The following is a 15062-nucleotide window of genomic DNA, read 5'->3' as shown; positions in this document are numbered from 1 at the left end:
ACCACCTGCTCTCCCCATTTCCCTCCTCTCCTATCTATCTATCTATCTATTATCTATCATCTCCGTTAGTTTCTTACCTTTTAAAAAATACTGTTTATATGCCAATAAAACAAAGTTCCCTGCACCCTCACCACCATTATAAAAGGGACAGTGGAGGCTAGTTCAATTTCATGGCTTTCCCTTCAGGCGCCTGTTGCAGAATGGCCAGATACCGATTACATCAGTATCTGAACAGCCTCAGTTTCCTCATCTGTAAAATGGGAACAAATCAATGCTTGCCCCGTACAAGTGCTTAGAAGAGTGCCTGACATGATAAGCGCTTAATATACGTTAGCTGCCATTAGATCACGACACGACCTTCGACAATACCGTAGAGGAAGGTGTACGGTTGAGCGAGCGGTCAAACCACTTCCCAAAGAGTAACCGCTGTCAACCTCGAGGGTGATGCTGTCCAGTTTTGTATTCCTAGGCATTCACTTTTAGTTTTTAGATAATGCTGATCGTTCCAGAGTTATTTAACACTTTATTTTTTACGATTTTTTAAGATTTATTTGAGAGAGAGAGAGAGAGAGATTGCCCATGTGTGCATGGGGGCGGGGGAGGGACAGAGGGAGAGAGCTTTCTAGCAGACTCCCCACTGAGCACGCAGCCTGATACAGGCTCCATCCCACCACCCTGAGAGCATGACCTGAGCTGAAATCAAGAGTCAGACACCTAACCGACGGAGCCACCCAGGCGCCCCTAAGATTTTAAGTCATCTCTACATCCAACACGGGGCTCGAACTCACAACCCCGAGATCAAGAGTCACATGCTCTACCGACTGAGCCAGACAGGCACCCCAATCCTTGAGTTATTTTCAATGGTCTTCTTGAACATGGAAAAGGGCAGGTAGCCCAGTGACGGTGGAAGACAGGCCACCCAGGAAGGAAAGGAATCCTTCTTTCCTCCCCTGCTGTGATTCCCAGTGCTCCAAAAGAGAAATATCAGAGCTCCAGACAGCTGTTCCTGGTGTGCCGGGACACAGCATGTCTGAGCTGACTCCTGGCAGGAGTCACAGGTTCTGTCACCTCCTGGGGGTGGACTGAAATCCCGAGGGGCCCTGGGGTCCCAAGAGACACCAGAACTCAAGGATTGGCTGTGGGAAAACAGACTCAGCTTTCAAATTTCACCCCACCGCTCCTGCCCACCTCCTCCCTTTGAACTTGGGTCCAAAGAGGGTGTGTAGGTAGTCTGTGACTCTCCTTCCCCACCTTCTATTTGAGGAGGAGGAAGAGGGGGTTGCTAATGAAAACAAGCGGGTAGCCCACGACAGGGCACCTGGAGCCCAAGTTTCTATAGAAACCAAGTCATTCCTTCACCTTCCAACACATTTTCCTCTTCTCCTGACAGACTCTCTCCTTAGAGACGTGGACAGCTCTGACATCCATCCTACAACTGTCCCCTCCGGCCAACCAGCAAACATCGCCTGATGTGCACCTCGTAGGAAGAGCCAGCAGGTAGCTCGTGTGAAGACTGTGCAGCCATTATCCAGGCTGGTCCTCATATGAACCGTACAGGGTAACAATAGTCACCCGAGTTTCAGACAGGGAAGTCTAGCATGTGGTTAGCCATACCAGCTCTGCACTCATCTTACGCAGAGATGGGGTGGCTTAACTGCCAGGAATTCATGGTCTCATAGTTCTGGAGCCCAGAAGTCCAAAATCAAGGTGTCCACAGGGTTGGTTTCTTCTGAGGGTTGTGAGCGACAGATCTGTTCCGGTCTCTCCCACTGTCTTGTAGACGGCCATCTTCTCCTGCGTCTCTGCCCATCATCTCCCCTGTGTGTCTGTCTCTGGGTCCTAGTCCCCCCACCCCAACTTGTTTTTTATAAGGTCCAGTCATACTGGATTAGGGCCCCGTCAATGGCCTCACTTCAACTTGACTACCTCTGTAAAGACCTAACCCCCAAAGAGGTTACACCCTGAGGTACCAGGGGCCAGGCCGCCATCTTTTTTGAGGGGCCACAGTTCAGCCCATAACAGGCTCTCCAGTCCCATAGGCCCGAACGGGTATCCTACTCTATCACTTACTGGCCACTTAATCCCATTAAACCCTGGCTTCCTCCTTTATAAAAGAGAAATAAGAACATCTTCCGTGTGGGCTTCTGCGTGAGGACTGCATGAGATGTTTGGCACTTCCTGTGGTGCTTAGTCAGCCCTTGTTACTACTGCTGAGGGAGGCAGATGCTGGGGATTCTCCACCTCAGCTCTCAGGTCATCTGACTTTCCCCGTGGTTGTGGCACATGCAGACGCAACACCTGGACGAGAACCGGCCCCTCCCACCCGCCACCCCGTTCTCTGCCTGGCGATTTCTTGGTGCTATTGAAGCTTGCTCGGCCCACACAGGACAGTCCTAAAGTGCCAAACATTTCACATCTCCAGGGGCAACCCTCAGGCCCTGAAACATAAGCACCGGGAGTTAAAATACCCCAGCTTCCCTGTCATGATCATTCTCAAGTGTATTCTCCGGGGTCCCCGGCATGGCTGCGCCCCCAGCTGCCCAGTGCTAGCCCAGGCAGCCTTCATCTGCTTTTCTCCCTTCTCTAACTTGTTCTTCCATTTCATGCTTCCTGGGGTCCCCTTCCTGGTAAACAAGCAGCACCCAAGTTCTTGTCTCAAGGTCTGCTTTCGAGGTACCCTGAGATAACGAGGAGAGAGTAGCTCAGAGAAGTTACCTGGCTTGTGCAAGGATACAAGGTTAGGGGGGAGGTGAGTCCACAATTTGAACCATGGCTTCTTTGGCTCCAGAGCCCATGGGCTCGGTCACTGGTATTCCCTCCCCTCTAGCGCCCAATGCCTCCTATGTTCCTATCCCCTCATTCTCTTTGTTCTCTCATGCTTTTATCCTCTTCTTTTAAAAAAAAATTTTTTTTTAAGATTTTATTTCCTTATTTGACAGAGAGATTGAGATCGCAAGTAGGCAGAGAGGCAGGCAGAGAAAGAGAGGGGGAAGCAGGCTCCCCGCTGAGCAGAGCCCGACGCAGGGCTCCATTCCAGGACCCCGAGATCATGACCTGAGCTGAAGGCAGAGGCTTAACCCACTGAGCCACCCGGGCGCTCCTTTCATCCTCTTCTGTACAACCACGATAAGGAAGTCACTCTGTAGAAAAGGAAAATGCCTTCCCTCTTTTTCTCTTGAGAAACTTAACCTAACCTAGCCCTCCTGCCTTCCCCCTCAACCTCCATGCCATATCAGGGCTCTGAGTCATTGGGACGGTTTGTTACGCAGCAGTGGTAACCGAAACACCTTGCACTCTTCATGCCCCAGGTTCATGAAGAAAAAGATACTCAAATGCATGGCACAAATAAATAATCTTTAATTTCAATAAATAGCTCCCTGTTATACCAGACAAGAGGCGGTGGGAAAGATACAGAAGCATCCAACAGGGAGAGATATATTCTAACTACACTAATTCCTTAGCATGAGAAAAATGACTTTGGTTCACACACAAACACAGGTTGATGCTCAGAGTATGACAAGGAAGGATTCCTATTGGATGGGAGTGTGGTGGCCATTTTAATCCAGGTAACTGCTTTTGCAAGTCTTCCATGTGCCACAATCACCATGAATCGGTCAAAAAAGGTTACTTTTGCTCTATCGTATTCTATTTACTTGACATACACACATGCTGTTACTGAAGGTGGGGCCTTGACAGACAGGAGGATATCGGGTGAAATTTCACTGGGGGGGAGCAGAGAGAAGGGAATGCTCAGGACTGAGGTCCTGCCGACCACCTTGCTCACTGGGAGGACACACAGGGACACACATGAGAACATTCCCCGGGGGAGGGGTGGTCCTTAGGAATAAGCTAACACAAGGACAAATTCAGTCAAGCCAGGGAGGTTTCTTACACTGGAATATTTTTTGAGGCCATTTGGTTTCTCCAAATAGTCTGATCTACCACGTCCACTAAAGAGAAGACAAAATACTTACACTTTTCGGGGAAAGGTATCAGGTTTGAAGAACCCCAGGGAAGAGCAGCCCGTTCAGAAGCCACCCAATCGGCTGGTGTGCCTTTTGGGTGTGGGTGTCGGGCCTCCCACACACTGGCCAAGCTCCTGGAGAATTTCATCTCGATGGAGGCTGGAACCCTTGGGGAGGCCCTTTCTCTGGCCTGAGGGTTTAAAGTGCATTTGGGGGAGGGGTATCAACAGTAGCAAGCACTGTCAGTAAGTCTCACAGCAGAGCCCACTCAGCTCATGACATAGAGATGGAGTTTCCAGAAAGTTCTCAGGCTTTGCTTATTGAGGGCAACCATTTTGTGTTCAATAGTCAGCTTCCTCTCAGTTCTGAGAGGATTTAGCGTGTGTGTGTCTGTGTGTGTGTGTGTGTGTTGTGTGGATGTCATAGGCATGTGACACGTTTTCTTTCTGTCTTAAATTTTTCTTTCTTTTTTTTTTTTTAAAACAAATGAGAGCTGCTTTTGCCGCAGGCCTCAGGTCACCTCCAGTGAGGCAGGAGACACGCGGTCACACTCGGCCCGGGACCTCAGGCTGTGCCACTGCTCCACGGCCGTGCGGTGAGTGTTCAGCATCCGCCGCCAGTGGTTGGATTCGGAGGGGCCCGAAGAGTACTGGCCGATGACAATCCTTCCGATGAAGTCATTGCTGCTCTTCATGTTGTGGCCAAACACTGGGGAGCCAGAGGGACGAGGGCGGCGGGGAGGAGGTCAGAGAAGGAGAGAAACGGAACAGGGAGGTGGGAACAAGACAGAGGTCGTTAGTCTACTCGTTCCTCAAATGCAGACACTGGGCTCGTTGCTTTTAGGACATCATCTGTTTCCTTTCATGGTAAGAATGCCCCACTCCCCTCATCTCATGCGCCCGTGAGTCCCTTCACTCCAGGTATACCAGATGGCCGGCCGTCCCTCACCACGCCAGGCACGTTCCTGCCTCCTGGCCTCCACACTGACTGTTCCTGCTGCCAGACAGCTGCGTCCCCCACAATAGACAACTTGAAACTCATGGCCATTGCCCTACCATGCTGTGTACAGAGCACTACAGTTGGGGAGTTCTCCGGGGACAGTCAGCCATCACTGGAGTCTGGTTGAGTAGTTAACCCAGGGTTTCTCAATGGCGGCCACCATGGACGTTCCTTGTCACGGGAGCTGTCCTGGGCACAACGCTGAGCAGCACCTCAGGCCTCTATGCACTCGATGCCATGAGCACCCCACTCACCAGCTGTCACAATCCAAAATGTCTCCAGATGGGGCCCAATGTCCCCTGAAAGGCCAGTTCACGCTGGAGAAGAGCCACTAGGTGAAGCCATGGGCCACAGGCCAGACATCCTCGGTGACCATTAGGCTAGCTCTGCGACCTGAGATAAGGGAAGGAATCTCCCTGAGACTCAGTTTCCTCCTAGGTTAAAGAGGACTCTTGCCAGTACTTTACTTCCACTGTCACTGTGAGATTTTGAGGAGACAATTTGTGTAATGTCTCAGCACACGGTACCTAGATAAGCACTCAGTGAAGGTTATACTGTGATTCTGACCCCAATTTCTGTCTGGTGGAGCCTTTTATAAGAGAGGCTTTATGCTTCCTCTGTTCCAGGCAATGGAGGCAAGTTCCTGAGAGAAATGGCCATGGCGATTTCTTCTACCCCTTGTCGTACTGCGTGTCTCTTTGGAAGGCTTCTCTGTTAATTCCAATGCAAGCTTAATTTGTGTCTTTCAAGCCTAATGAGATGGTTAGCTTGATTTATCTTCCCAGCCAAGTTCTGCCTAATTCTTTATCTGCGTGTGGGTAGTCCGGGCATGCCATCTCGCTAACGGGAAAGCAGGCTGCGTCTGTGTTATAAATGAAGGACTGCAGAATGGGAAATATCACAGATTCACCCAGCATGAGCCGAGCAAAAGCGGGCTGGATCCCAGGAGGGAAGCCGATTATCAAATAAACCAGCTAAAATATGCAGCCAAAAACAGAGTTTGAATGCTAATGAGCCTCTATTCTCCCCCATGGGGTTCACATCAAGAATTCTAAATGATAAAAATGGGGGAGGGGGTGAATGGGGGGGGGAAGAAAAGAAAAGTAGAAAAACAAAAACAAAACCCCATCCATTGTCTAAATACCAAAAAGACCCAGCGTGAACAAGACTAGCCTGTACCAATCAAGCCCACTACCACTCCAGTGTCCAGTACCTGTCAGCAATGTGGACAAAAATTGGACCGTGTATAGTTTTTGTAACTTGGTGAAGTGTTCGGTACGCACAGGGGGACCTTGTTTACATGAAGATCCCTTACAGAAGGGAAAAACTAGGACAGGAATCTTTGCTTAATAAAGAACATTACTAAGGAACTCTCTGAGGCATTCCAAGTTTTTTTTTTTTTTTTTTGAAGATTTTATTTATTCATTTGTCAGAGAGAGAGAGAGAGGGCACAAGCAGGGAGAACGGCAGGCAGAGGGAGAAGCAGCTCCCCACTGAGCAGGGAGCCTGATGCGGGGCTCCATCCCAGAACCTGGGATCATGACCTGAGTTGAAGGCAGACACAACCGACTGAGCCACCCAGGCATCCCTTGAGGTTTGTTTGTTTGTTTGTTTGTTTTTAAAGGTAACACTCAGGTTTGTTTTGAACGATGCCTAGTGGGCAGTATAAGGTTTGAAAACAAGTTAAACGAAAATAAGTTACTGGAGTCCCCTTCTCTGTGGGCCTTGGTAAAGCAAGATCCTAGCAGGAGGCCATTCCAGGCTCTGTTTGGTGTTCTTCCTTGGGGGCAAAATGTTCTATCTTCCTATGCCTCTCCAAAGCTCAAAAATGAAAATGCAGAAACATCCTCAGAGATGAGTGTACTTTCCCCTTGGGAAAAAGGTTTTAAGAAAGGAAATCTCAAACACCCTCATGTATTGTTGGTGTAAGAGGAAGCTGGTTCACCTTTCAGGAGAGGTTCACAGTAGCTACTCAAAATAAAAATGTTGTAACTTGTGGTCCAGCAATTCTATTTCTAGGAATTTATCCCATAGAATTATCTGCACAAATGGACAAAGATATACATAAAAGGATATTCTCTGAATATTAGATATTGGATAATACCTGGGTATTAGAGCCTCTAAGCCAAATCTGGCCCACTACCTGTTTTGTAAATAAAGTTTTATTGGAACTCAGTCAAACCCATTTGTTAACACAATGTCTACGGTTGCTATTATACTACAGAAGCAGAGCTGAATAGGTGCAAAAGAGACTGTGTGGTCCACAAAGCTCAAACTATTTTCTATCTGGCCCTTTATGGAAAAGTTTGCCAACTCCTGCCCTAGAACACTGTGAGAATGAAAAATGTAAATAACAAAGAGTGTCCATGAAGAAGTGTACCTGTGGCTGTGGTGCCCTGTCTGCCCCCTCAGCCCACCCTAGAGGCTATCCCCCCAGCTCTCAAGCACCCAGAGCCCTCGCCAGTCTACACCAACTATGACTTATGGTGGAGTCTTTGGGCCACTCAACAGCAGTTTGACCACTGCAGGGGCTGGAACCTAGGGTCAGCCACTTGGATGCCTAGAGGATGGACTGCATAATCAATATCCGACGCCAGTGTTTGTGTGAACCTCCCTGGATGGCAACTCTTCAAGTGTGTCTCCCCACATCATTCCTGGGACAATGAAGTGCTGTCCTCACAACTCCACTGGGAGAGGGCAACTGGAAACTCATTACCTGTTCTCTCCTTCACTCTGCCTTTTGTGCCTCTTTCCTTTGCTGATCTTGGTCTGTTTCCTTTTTCTGTAATAAACTAACCATGAGTGTAATAGCTTTGCTAAGTCTGTGAGTCCTTCCAGTGAATCACTGAACTTGATGGTCTCGGGGATCTTCTAGGCTGCAGTGACCCACTCATCAAATATCCCCGATTGGCTTGCCTCCCTTTTGCATTCTCTTAGCAGTACTTCCTGGGGTCACCTCCTTGGTAGCCTACCTGAACCCAAGTCATTATCTTAGGATCAGCTTTGGGACGCATACAGACAAAGACTGGCGGAGACTGACTAAATCGTTTCTGATGTAATAATACCATGGAAACCAATGTTGCTGTCAAACGAGATAGACCTATATATATATATATGAAATAGAAAAATCTCCAAGACATATTGCTAGGAGACAAAAGCAAGTTGCAAAATAGTATATGTAAACACAATCTCTTTTTTGTTAAAAAAAAAAAAAAGTTAATATATAGAATAGAAAACAATCTGGAGGAATTTCACCAAACTGGTAAGAATGGCTCTCTCTAGGGAGGGGAAACAGGGAACTTTCTGCGTTTGGTATTATGTAAGTATGGTTTGCACTTCTTACAGCACATACCGTTTTGGAAAGAAAACAAAAGAAAAAAAAAGTTGTCATTAGAGAATCCACATCTAAATCACCAGAAGGGAAAGAAGACTAAAAGGAAGTCTAATATCCTACGCTCCTTATCCCCACTTGCAAAGTTACTCGGTGTGGTGAATCACTTGGCCCTTGAAAGGTAGGAGCTCCTAAGTGATTCAGTCTTTCGATGGGAAGCAGTTGTGGCTGTGACCATCTGAGTTAATTGGCAGGCTTCGGCACTTGCAAATCACTCGGTAAAGTTATGGCAATCTTAACAGACTTTTAAAAATCGAACATTGGAAATTCAAGTTATAATAAAGCCAAAGCTGAATAACACTAATGACTTCTATGATAAAAGTCACCTGGGAGAATGTCAAGATTTGCCATCACTGTAAATTCTGGGGAGCATGTTGTTGGAGAAACGGGGAATTAAAACTGGGTATCTACAGGATCCAGAGAGGGGCTCAGAGACACAGCGCCAGAGACCCCCTAGCCCTCCACTTGACAGATAAAGAAACCAAGTCACTGAGCTAGTTGGTGATACAACTTGAAGTATTTGCAGCAAATACCCCAGGAAGGAAGCCAATTTTTTCGTCACTAGATCCCTACTGTCCTCCTCCTTACAGACAATCACAATTAGAAATTTTGTCGCAAGGCATCCCCAACTATCCCAACTGGTGGTTACGGGGGACTCAGTCTACGGCAGTCATAGTGTCACTGCAGGACCAGGTACCCTAGTCATCTAGAAGCAGCTTCCCAACGACCTGCACAATCCAGAGAGCAGCACAACGGCACTGCAACAATCAGAACAGGTTCAGAATTTGCGCAGGAAACCCACGGAGAGGGCTCCCCACGTTTTCCCTGAGAACCTACATACTCTGAATAAACTTGGTCATCTCATTTCCCCCTCTGCAGTGATTAACTTTTTAATTTAATTCTTTTCAAGATTTTGTTTATTTATTTGAGAGAGAAAGCACAAGCCAGGGGGAGGGGTAGAGGGAGAGAGACAAGCAGACTCCCCACCACGCAGGAGGCCCGAATTGGGGCTTGATCCTAGGACCCTGAGCTCACGACCTGAGCCGAAAGCAAGGGTCGGACACTTAGCTGACTAAGCCACCTGGGCACCCCAAGAACTTTAAAAAGTACAGTAGAACGGGGCCATTTGGTGAAGGGGCAAACAGCCCTGTATTCCCTCACAGAGCCAAAGTATACTGAACCATATCATCATTTATTTTTATAGTCATGACTCAATCAGTCAGAAAGCTCAGGGCTCTGGTTAATGGGTCAAAGGAGGTGTGACAAGTTCTCTCTCAAACACAGGAAAAAATGTGAAGCCTTTTTTAACATCAAAGGGGAGTGGATTCAGTCAGCGGAAGCTATACTCACACAAAACCCTTCAGTGCCCCTCCCCCCAAGGTTACAGAGTAGAGCAACCCTCCCGCCCAGCAAGGTGCTCGGTTACTGGTCACTGTGTTCCCTCCCTAGCCTCAACAAATCTCAACTGCCCTGATGCGACAGTCTCAGAGGATGGCCCTCCGTGCAGACAGACAAGCCACCAAGGTCCAGTTCTACCCTCGGGGCTTGGGTACCCCTGGCATATTCTACTTTCTGGAATTTAAGGCTCAACTATCTCTAAAGAATGACCAATCTATCTCTGTGGCACCAATCACCATGCCAATTTAGGTGAGGGAAACCTCTTTGGCAAAACCAAAGCACGCTGAGAGGCACCCACTGGGCTCAGGGACCAGGCTTTGAAGGAGCGCAGAGACTGCTTTATTAAGCACCTACTACATACGTATGGCCCGGGGCTAAGCACGTCATGTGGGTTAACTTGCTAAATCTCCCTGTCTACCCCTGTAGAGTCAGGTTTCTCACCTTGAGCACTACTGACATCTGGGGCCAGATCATTCTGGGTTGTGGGGCTGTTGTGAGTGGTGTAAGATGTTTAGGAACAGCTCTGGAGGATGCCACTAGCCGTCCCCTCCCCAGCTGTGACAACTCAAATGTATCTCCAGACATCACTGTACATCCCACAGGAACATCCCCTAACCCTTCTCCACCGAGAACCACCGCTGCTACCACCGGCCCATTTTACAGCTGAGGGGATGGAGGCCCAGGGCAGTGCAGAGGGAGACTGCGCACTGCTCCGGTCCAAACCGCAGTGCCCTGAGTGAGTCAGGGGCAAGCTGAGGCTTTCACATGTTGATACTTGCTGGGAAAATGAATCTGTCCTTCCCCGCAAGAGCTAAACTCTTTTGGTTGCTAATTTAGTTTGCCAAGGCAGCCGGTCTGGAAGGGAAGCTGGATGACTTAGCATGTGGGTGTCATAAACACTGCAAATTAAAAGGAAAAAAAAAAAAATCTCAACAGCTCCCCATTTTGCATGTTTGGTTCCAAGGTAATACCCCCACATGCAGCTTCGAGGCTGATGGCACAGTGCAGGGGTGCCCCAGGTCATGGTCAGAACCCCACCTCATCACAGGCCTCACTTGGGTACTGAGTTGCACTACTGGCCCATTTTTGGGAAAAAAAAAAAAAAAATGCATGAAGCCAGCAAAAAGCTGTTTCCCAGTCTTCCCTAATTCCTCAGCATGGAGGGATCCCCACACTTCATCTGGATTTTCAGGAGTTATCTCAACCCTCGGAAAAGCCCCATAACAAAGTCTTTGTCCCTCTTCCTCCTGTGCCTCCTCTCCAGAAGCCAACTCAGATACACCCCAACAAAGATGGTACCCATTCTCTTCCCAGCTTTTGCAAAACTTTCTCCGTCTATAGCACTCCCTCTTTTTTCTTCTTCCCTCTGAAAGCTAGACGCTGTTTCAGGGGTTTCTTCAAAACAAGATAAATCATAGCCTCTGCCTGGGCCTCAGTTTCCCATTTACACAAAGGGTGGGTTTATGTAGGTTTTAAGGCCCTCTTCAACTCGAACGTTTCTTTGGGTCTAGGAAGTTTCATCCGTGACGTCAGAGTGAGGGAACTGATCAATATTCTTATATGATTTAACTTTCCCCCAGAATTTATTCTGAAATGTGATATGAAATGAGGATCTTCTAAATAGATTTATTTATCCCATAGCTATCTATTGTCCCTGAACATTATTTCCCTGTTACTTTATGATGTATGTTAATTATTAAAATTTTTACATATAATAGTATTTGTTTTTAGCGACATTTTTGCATTAATCTATCTTTACATCAGCACCATAATATTTAATTAATTAATTTATTTATAAAAAATATTTTATTTATTTATTTGACAGACAGAGATCACAAGTAAGCAGAGAAGCAGGCAAAGAGAGAGAGGAGGAAGCAGGCTCCCTGCCAGGCAGAGAGCCCAGTGCGGGGCTCGATCCCAGGACCCTGGGATCAAGACCTGAGCCAAAGGCAGAGGCTTAACCCACTGAGCCACCCAGGTGCCCCTGCACCATAATATTTTAATGATTGTAGTTTTATAATATCTTATAATCCAGAGGGCAATTCTCCCCCCCAATACTCTTATTTCTCACAAATGTTATTTCTGATGAAATTTATAATCCTTTTCCATAGTTATTACCTTGCTCTCTGTACATTACGTTTAGTTACAAAACTAATGTATGCTTATTATAATAAATGCAAGTAATACAAGAGTAAACACACACACACACACACAAAAAGAGTGAGGTTTCATTTTGTGATTCATAGCAGCTGCTCGGACAGAACGTTTTCCTCCATGTTTTTCCTTCCAACGGTCAAAATGAAGAGTTTAGGTAACAGTATTATTGTAATTAAAAAACAGCAATACTAGGGCCCCTGGGTGGCTCAGTTGGTTGAGGGTCTGACTCTTGACTTTGGCTCAGGTCATGATCTCAGGCTCTGCACTGAGTGTGGAGTCTGCTTAAGAGTCTCTCTTAAAAAAAAAAAAAAGCTCTCTTTCCCTGTCCCCCTGCCCCTCCCCCCACCATCCCCCCTTGTTCATGTACAGACACACACATGCTCTCTCTCACTCTCTAAAAAAAATAAAATAAAATAAAATAAATGATGAGTGCTGTGAAAGGTGTAAACCTGGTGATTCACAGACCTGTACCCCTGGGGTTAAAAATACATTATATGTTTATTAAAATAAATAAATTAAAAAATAAAATAAAATAAAATAAAAATCAGCCAACACCAAATCCTGAGTCCTGTATGCTAGGCACTGAGAAAAGTAGTTAATATACATTTTTTCACTCAATCCACACCACAGTCCCATTAGGGAAGGTACCACTTATATCCTTTTGCAGACGGAGAATGTGAGGCTTGTAGGGGTTCGGAGGTTGAGTGCCCAAGTTCACAGGGCCGGCATGTGCAACAGTACAATGGACACTCAGAGCCCAGCAACACTTTTCCATCTCTTGTCTCAGAAAAGTCTCACCCATTCCCCCTTCCCCTGACCCCGCTGTATGACAAAAACAAGACCTAGAGCAGAAATACATTGCACGCATGTGTGTCAGAAGGGGAGTGAGCCCCCAGGATGGCCTGTTGGGCAAGAGGTGTCAAGAGTCAGACTGAGCCTCGGAAACCCCTCACAAAGGGGCCACGTTGGAGACTGTCCCATCGTCTCTGCGGGGCCCAGCAGGGTCAGGTTTGTCTCCATCATCTGAATGGCCTCTTCTTCAGCTGGCCAGCAGACACAAAAGCTGTCTTATGTCTCCAGACTAGTGCTATGAAAACTGTCACAGTAGCACCTAACACTTACATAGCGCTTATCACGTGTCAGCCCCCGTTCCATGGATTTGCAATGACACCAAATGATTTTATCCACGTGTCTATTCACAAGGAAGTCGATCATTATCTCTTGGGTCTAGAGGTCACACACCACCATCCTGGCCTGCTTTCCTGACGAGGGCCTGGAGAGAGCCCTGAGCATGGGCTGGGACGTCACCTCGACTCGCTGGGCTTGCCTTCAGTCCTCTCACCCCACTGACAGCACAAGGCCCAGAGGAGAGGACTCTTGTGGCCAGGTCTTTAGGAACTACCACCAGATTAAAGTGAGTTGTTTGATTCCTTTAACACAGGGGTTCTCAGCTGGCCCCATTCTGCTCCCCAAATTTACTGTGTAGGAGCCACTTGGATTGTCACCACTGGAGAGGAGATGCTGCTCACCACCCTACCATACTCAGGACAGCCTCACAATAATCTAACTGCCCAAAATGTCCACAGGCAACGAGGCTGAGAAATGATGCCTTCAGGGCAAAGCATGCGACCTGGGGTTTCCCTTCATTAATCCACCACCATGAACTGGGGAGTGGAGGAAGAAGTCTTCCAGGACTGTCGCCGTGGCTTATGGATTAGGTCTCTTCCTCCTTCCTCAAGACACGGGAGCCAAGAGCGAAATTCCTTTTGGGGCACCTGGGCAGCACAGTCAGTCAAGCGCCTGACTCTTGGCTTCGGCTCAGGTCATGATTTCAGGGTCATGAGATCGAGCCTGAAAGGGCTCCAAATTCAGGGCAGAGTCTGCTTGAGACTCTCTCTCCCTCGGCCCTTCCTCCCCCCACCTCTCTCTAAATAAAATAAAATAAGGTAAATCTTAAAAAAAAAAAAAAAGATTAAAATCCCTTTTAAAATTCCCTTGGACCACGGCTGGGCCGTTTCTTTACTCCTCTGTGTGGAAACTGAGCCATGCGGAGCCTGCGTTTATAAAGACGACATATGGGTTGAAGCATCACTTTCAGATCTGAATCACACCGTCTAGAAGGAAGCATTTAGAAGTGTGACGATAATGTAATGTGCTTGTTTTTACACGAACAACCAAAATCTGTCTGTCTGAAAGAGGACCATCCTTGTACACTCGTCTCAGAGACGCTGGCATTGCTCGGGGGGAAATGCTCACTACAAACCGCTTCAGAGCCTGCTGCAAGACACCTGTTGAAGCTTCTGGGGGATAATTAACCACGTCGTCCCCCTCTCTGTCCTCTGAAATCATTGAGAAATGACTGGGCAAACAAAGGAGAAAGATCGCAGACATGTGAATCCCTCGGAAGGCTCTTAGAAAAATACTAGTGCCCAGACCCCAGCCCAAGAGATTCTGTTGATGGGTTTGGGGAGCAGGGGACTGGATGACAGTGTTTTTCACATGCTCCCCCGGGAGTCTCATGGGGTCAGGTTAGGTACACTGTGTTGGTCGCAGAACAACGTTATCAGTAGGATTGGTAGTTCAGCTGGATTATAGTAAGGGGCCTGACCCTAGTGTTTGTTCCCCTGGAATTAAACTTCTCTGACCAAACACAGGGTAGGTCTCGTCCGGGCACGGGCAGGCCTGACCAGCAGGCTCAGGGAAGGAGCTACAGAGAATGCTCTCCGTTGTAGGCAGGTCCCAGCAGGAAGAGGAGGGCTGGGAGACCTTGAACACCTTAATCCCATCCAGCAGAAGACCGTGGACCTTCAGACAGAAAGCTTACCAGGGTCCCAGTCAGGTAAGTCAATTCTTCCCTGGGCAAGTAAATACAAGATAACAGAGAATAAAGCAAATAGTAAAATGAATAGGGGCACCTGGCTGGCTCAGTCCATTAAGCATCTGCCTTTGGCTCAGGTCATGATCCCAGGGTTCTGGGATCAAGTCCTGCACTGGGCTCCCTGCTCAGCGGGGAGCCAGCTTCTCCCTGTCCCTCTTCCCTTCCTCCCTCCTCATGCTCTCTCTCTCTCTCTCTCAACTAAATAAATAAAATCTTTAAAAAAAGTAAAATGAATAAAGAAAGCCCAGAGGTGTTACTTAAGTACAAGGATAGG

At 47.6% G+C, this 15062-nt stretch overlaps 1 protein-coding gene across 2 annotated transcripts in view; it reads right to left on the bottom strand.

Annotated features, from left to right (window-relative positions):
* Positions 1–3334: 3334 nt before the first annotated feature.
* The window catches only part of SYT17 (synaptotagmin 17), an 84836-nt gene continuing 73108 nt past the window's right edge, over positions 3335–15062 (bottom strand). For both annotated transcript variants that reach the window (XM_080830197.1, XM_080830198.1), the window contains exon 6: positions 3335–4673. In XM_080830197.1, the coding sequence (XP_080686323.1) occupies positions 4477–4673 (197 nt within the window). In that variant the 3' untranslated portion in view covers positions 3335–4476. The remainder of the gene's footprint in view (positions 4674–15062) is intronic.

The sequence above is a fragment of the Martes martes genome (genome assembly GCF_963455335.1).
Source record: "Martes martes genome assembly, chromosome: 18".
In the NCBI taxonomy this organism is placed as follows: domain Eukaryota; kingdom Metazoa; phylum Chordata; class Mammalia; order Carnivora; family Mustelidae; genus Martes; species Martes martes.
The sequence above is the reverse complement of the archived record's forward strand: the minus strand, read 5'-3'. Positions and strand labels throughout refer to the sequence as shown.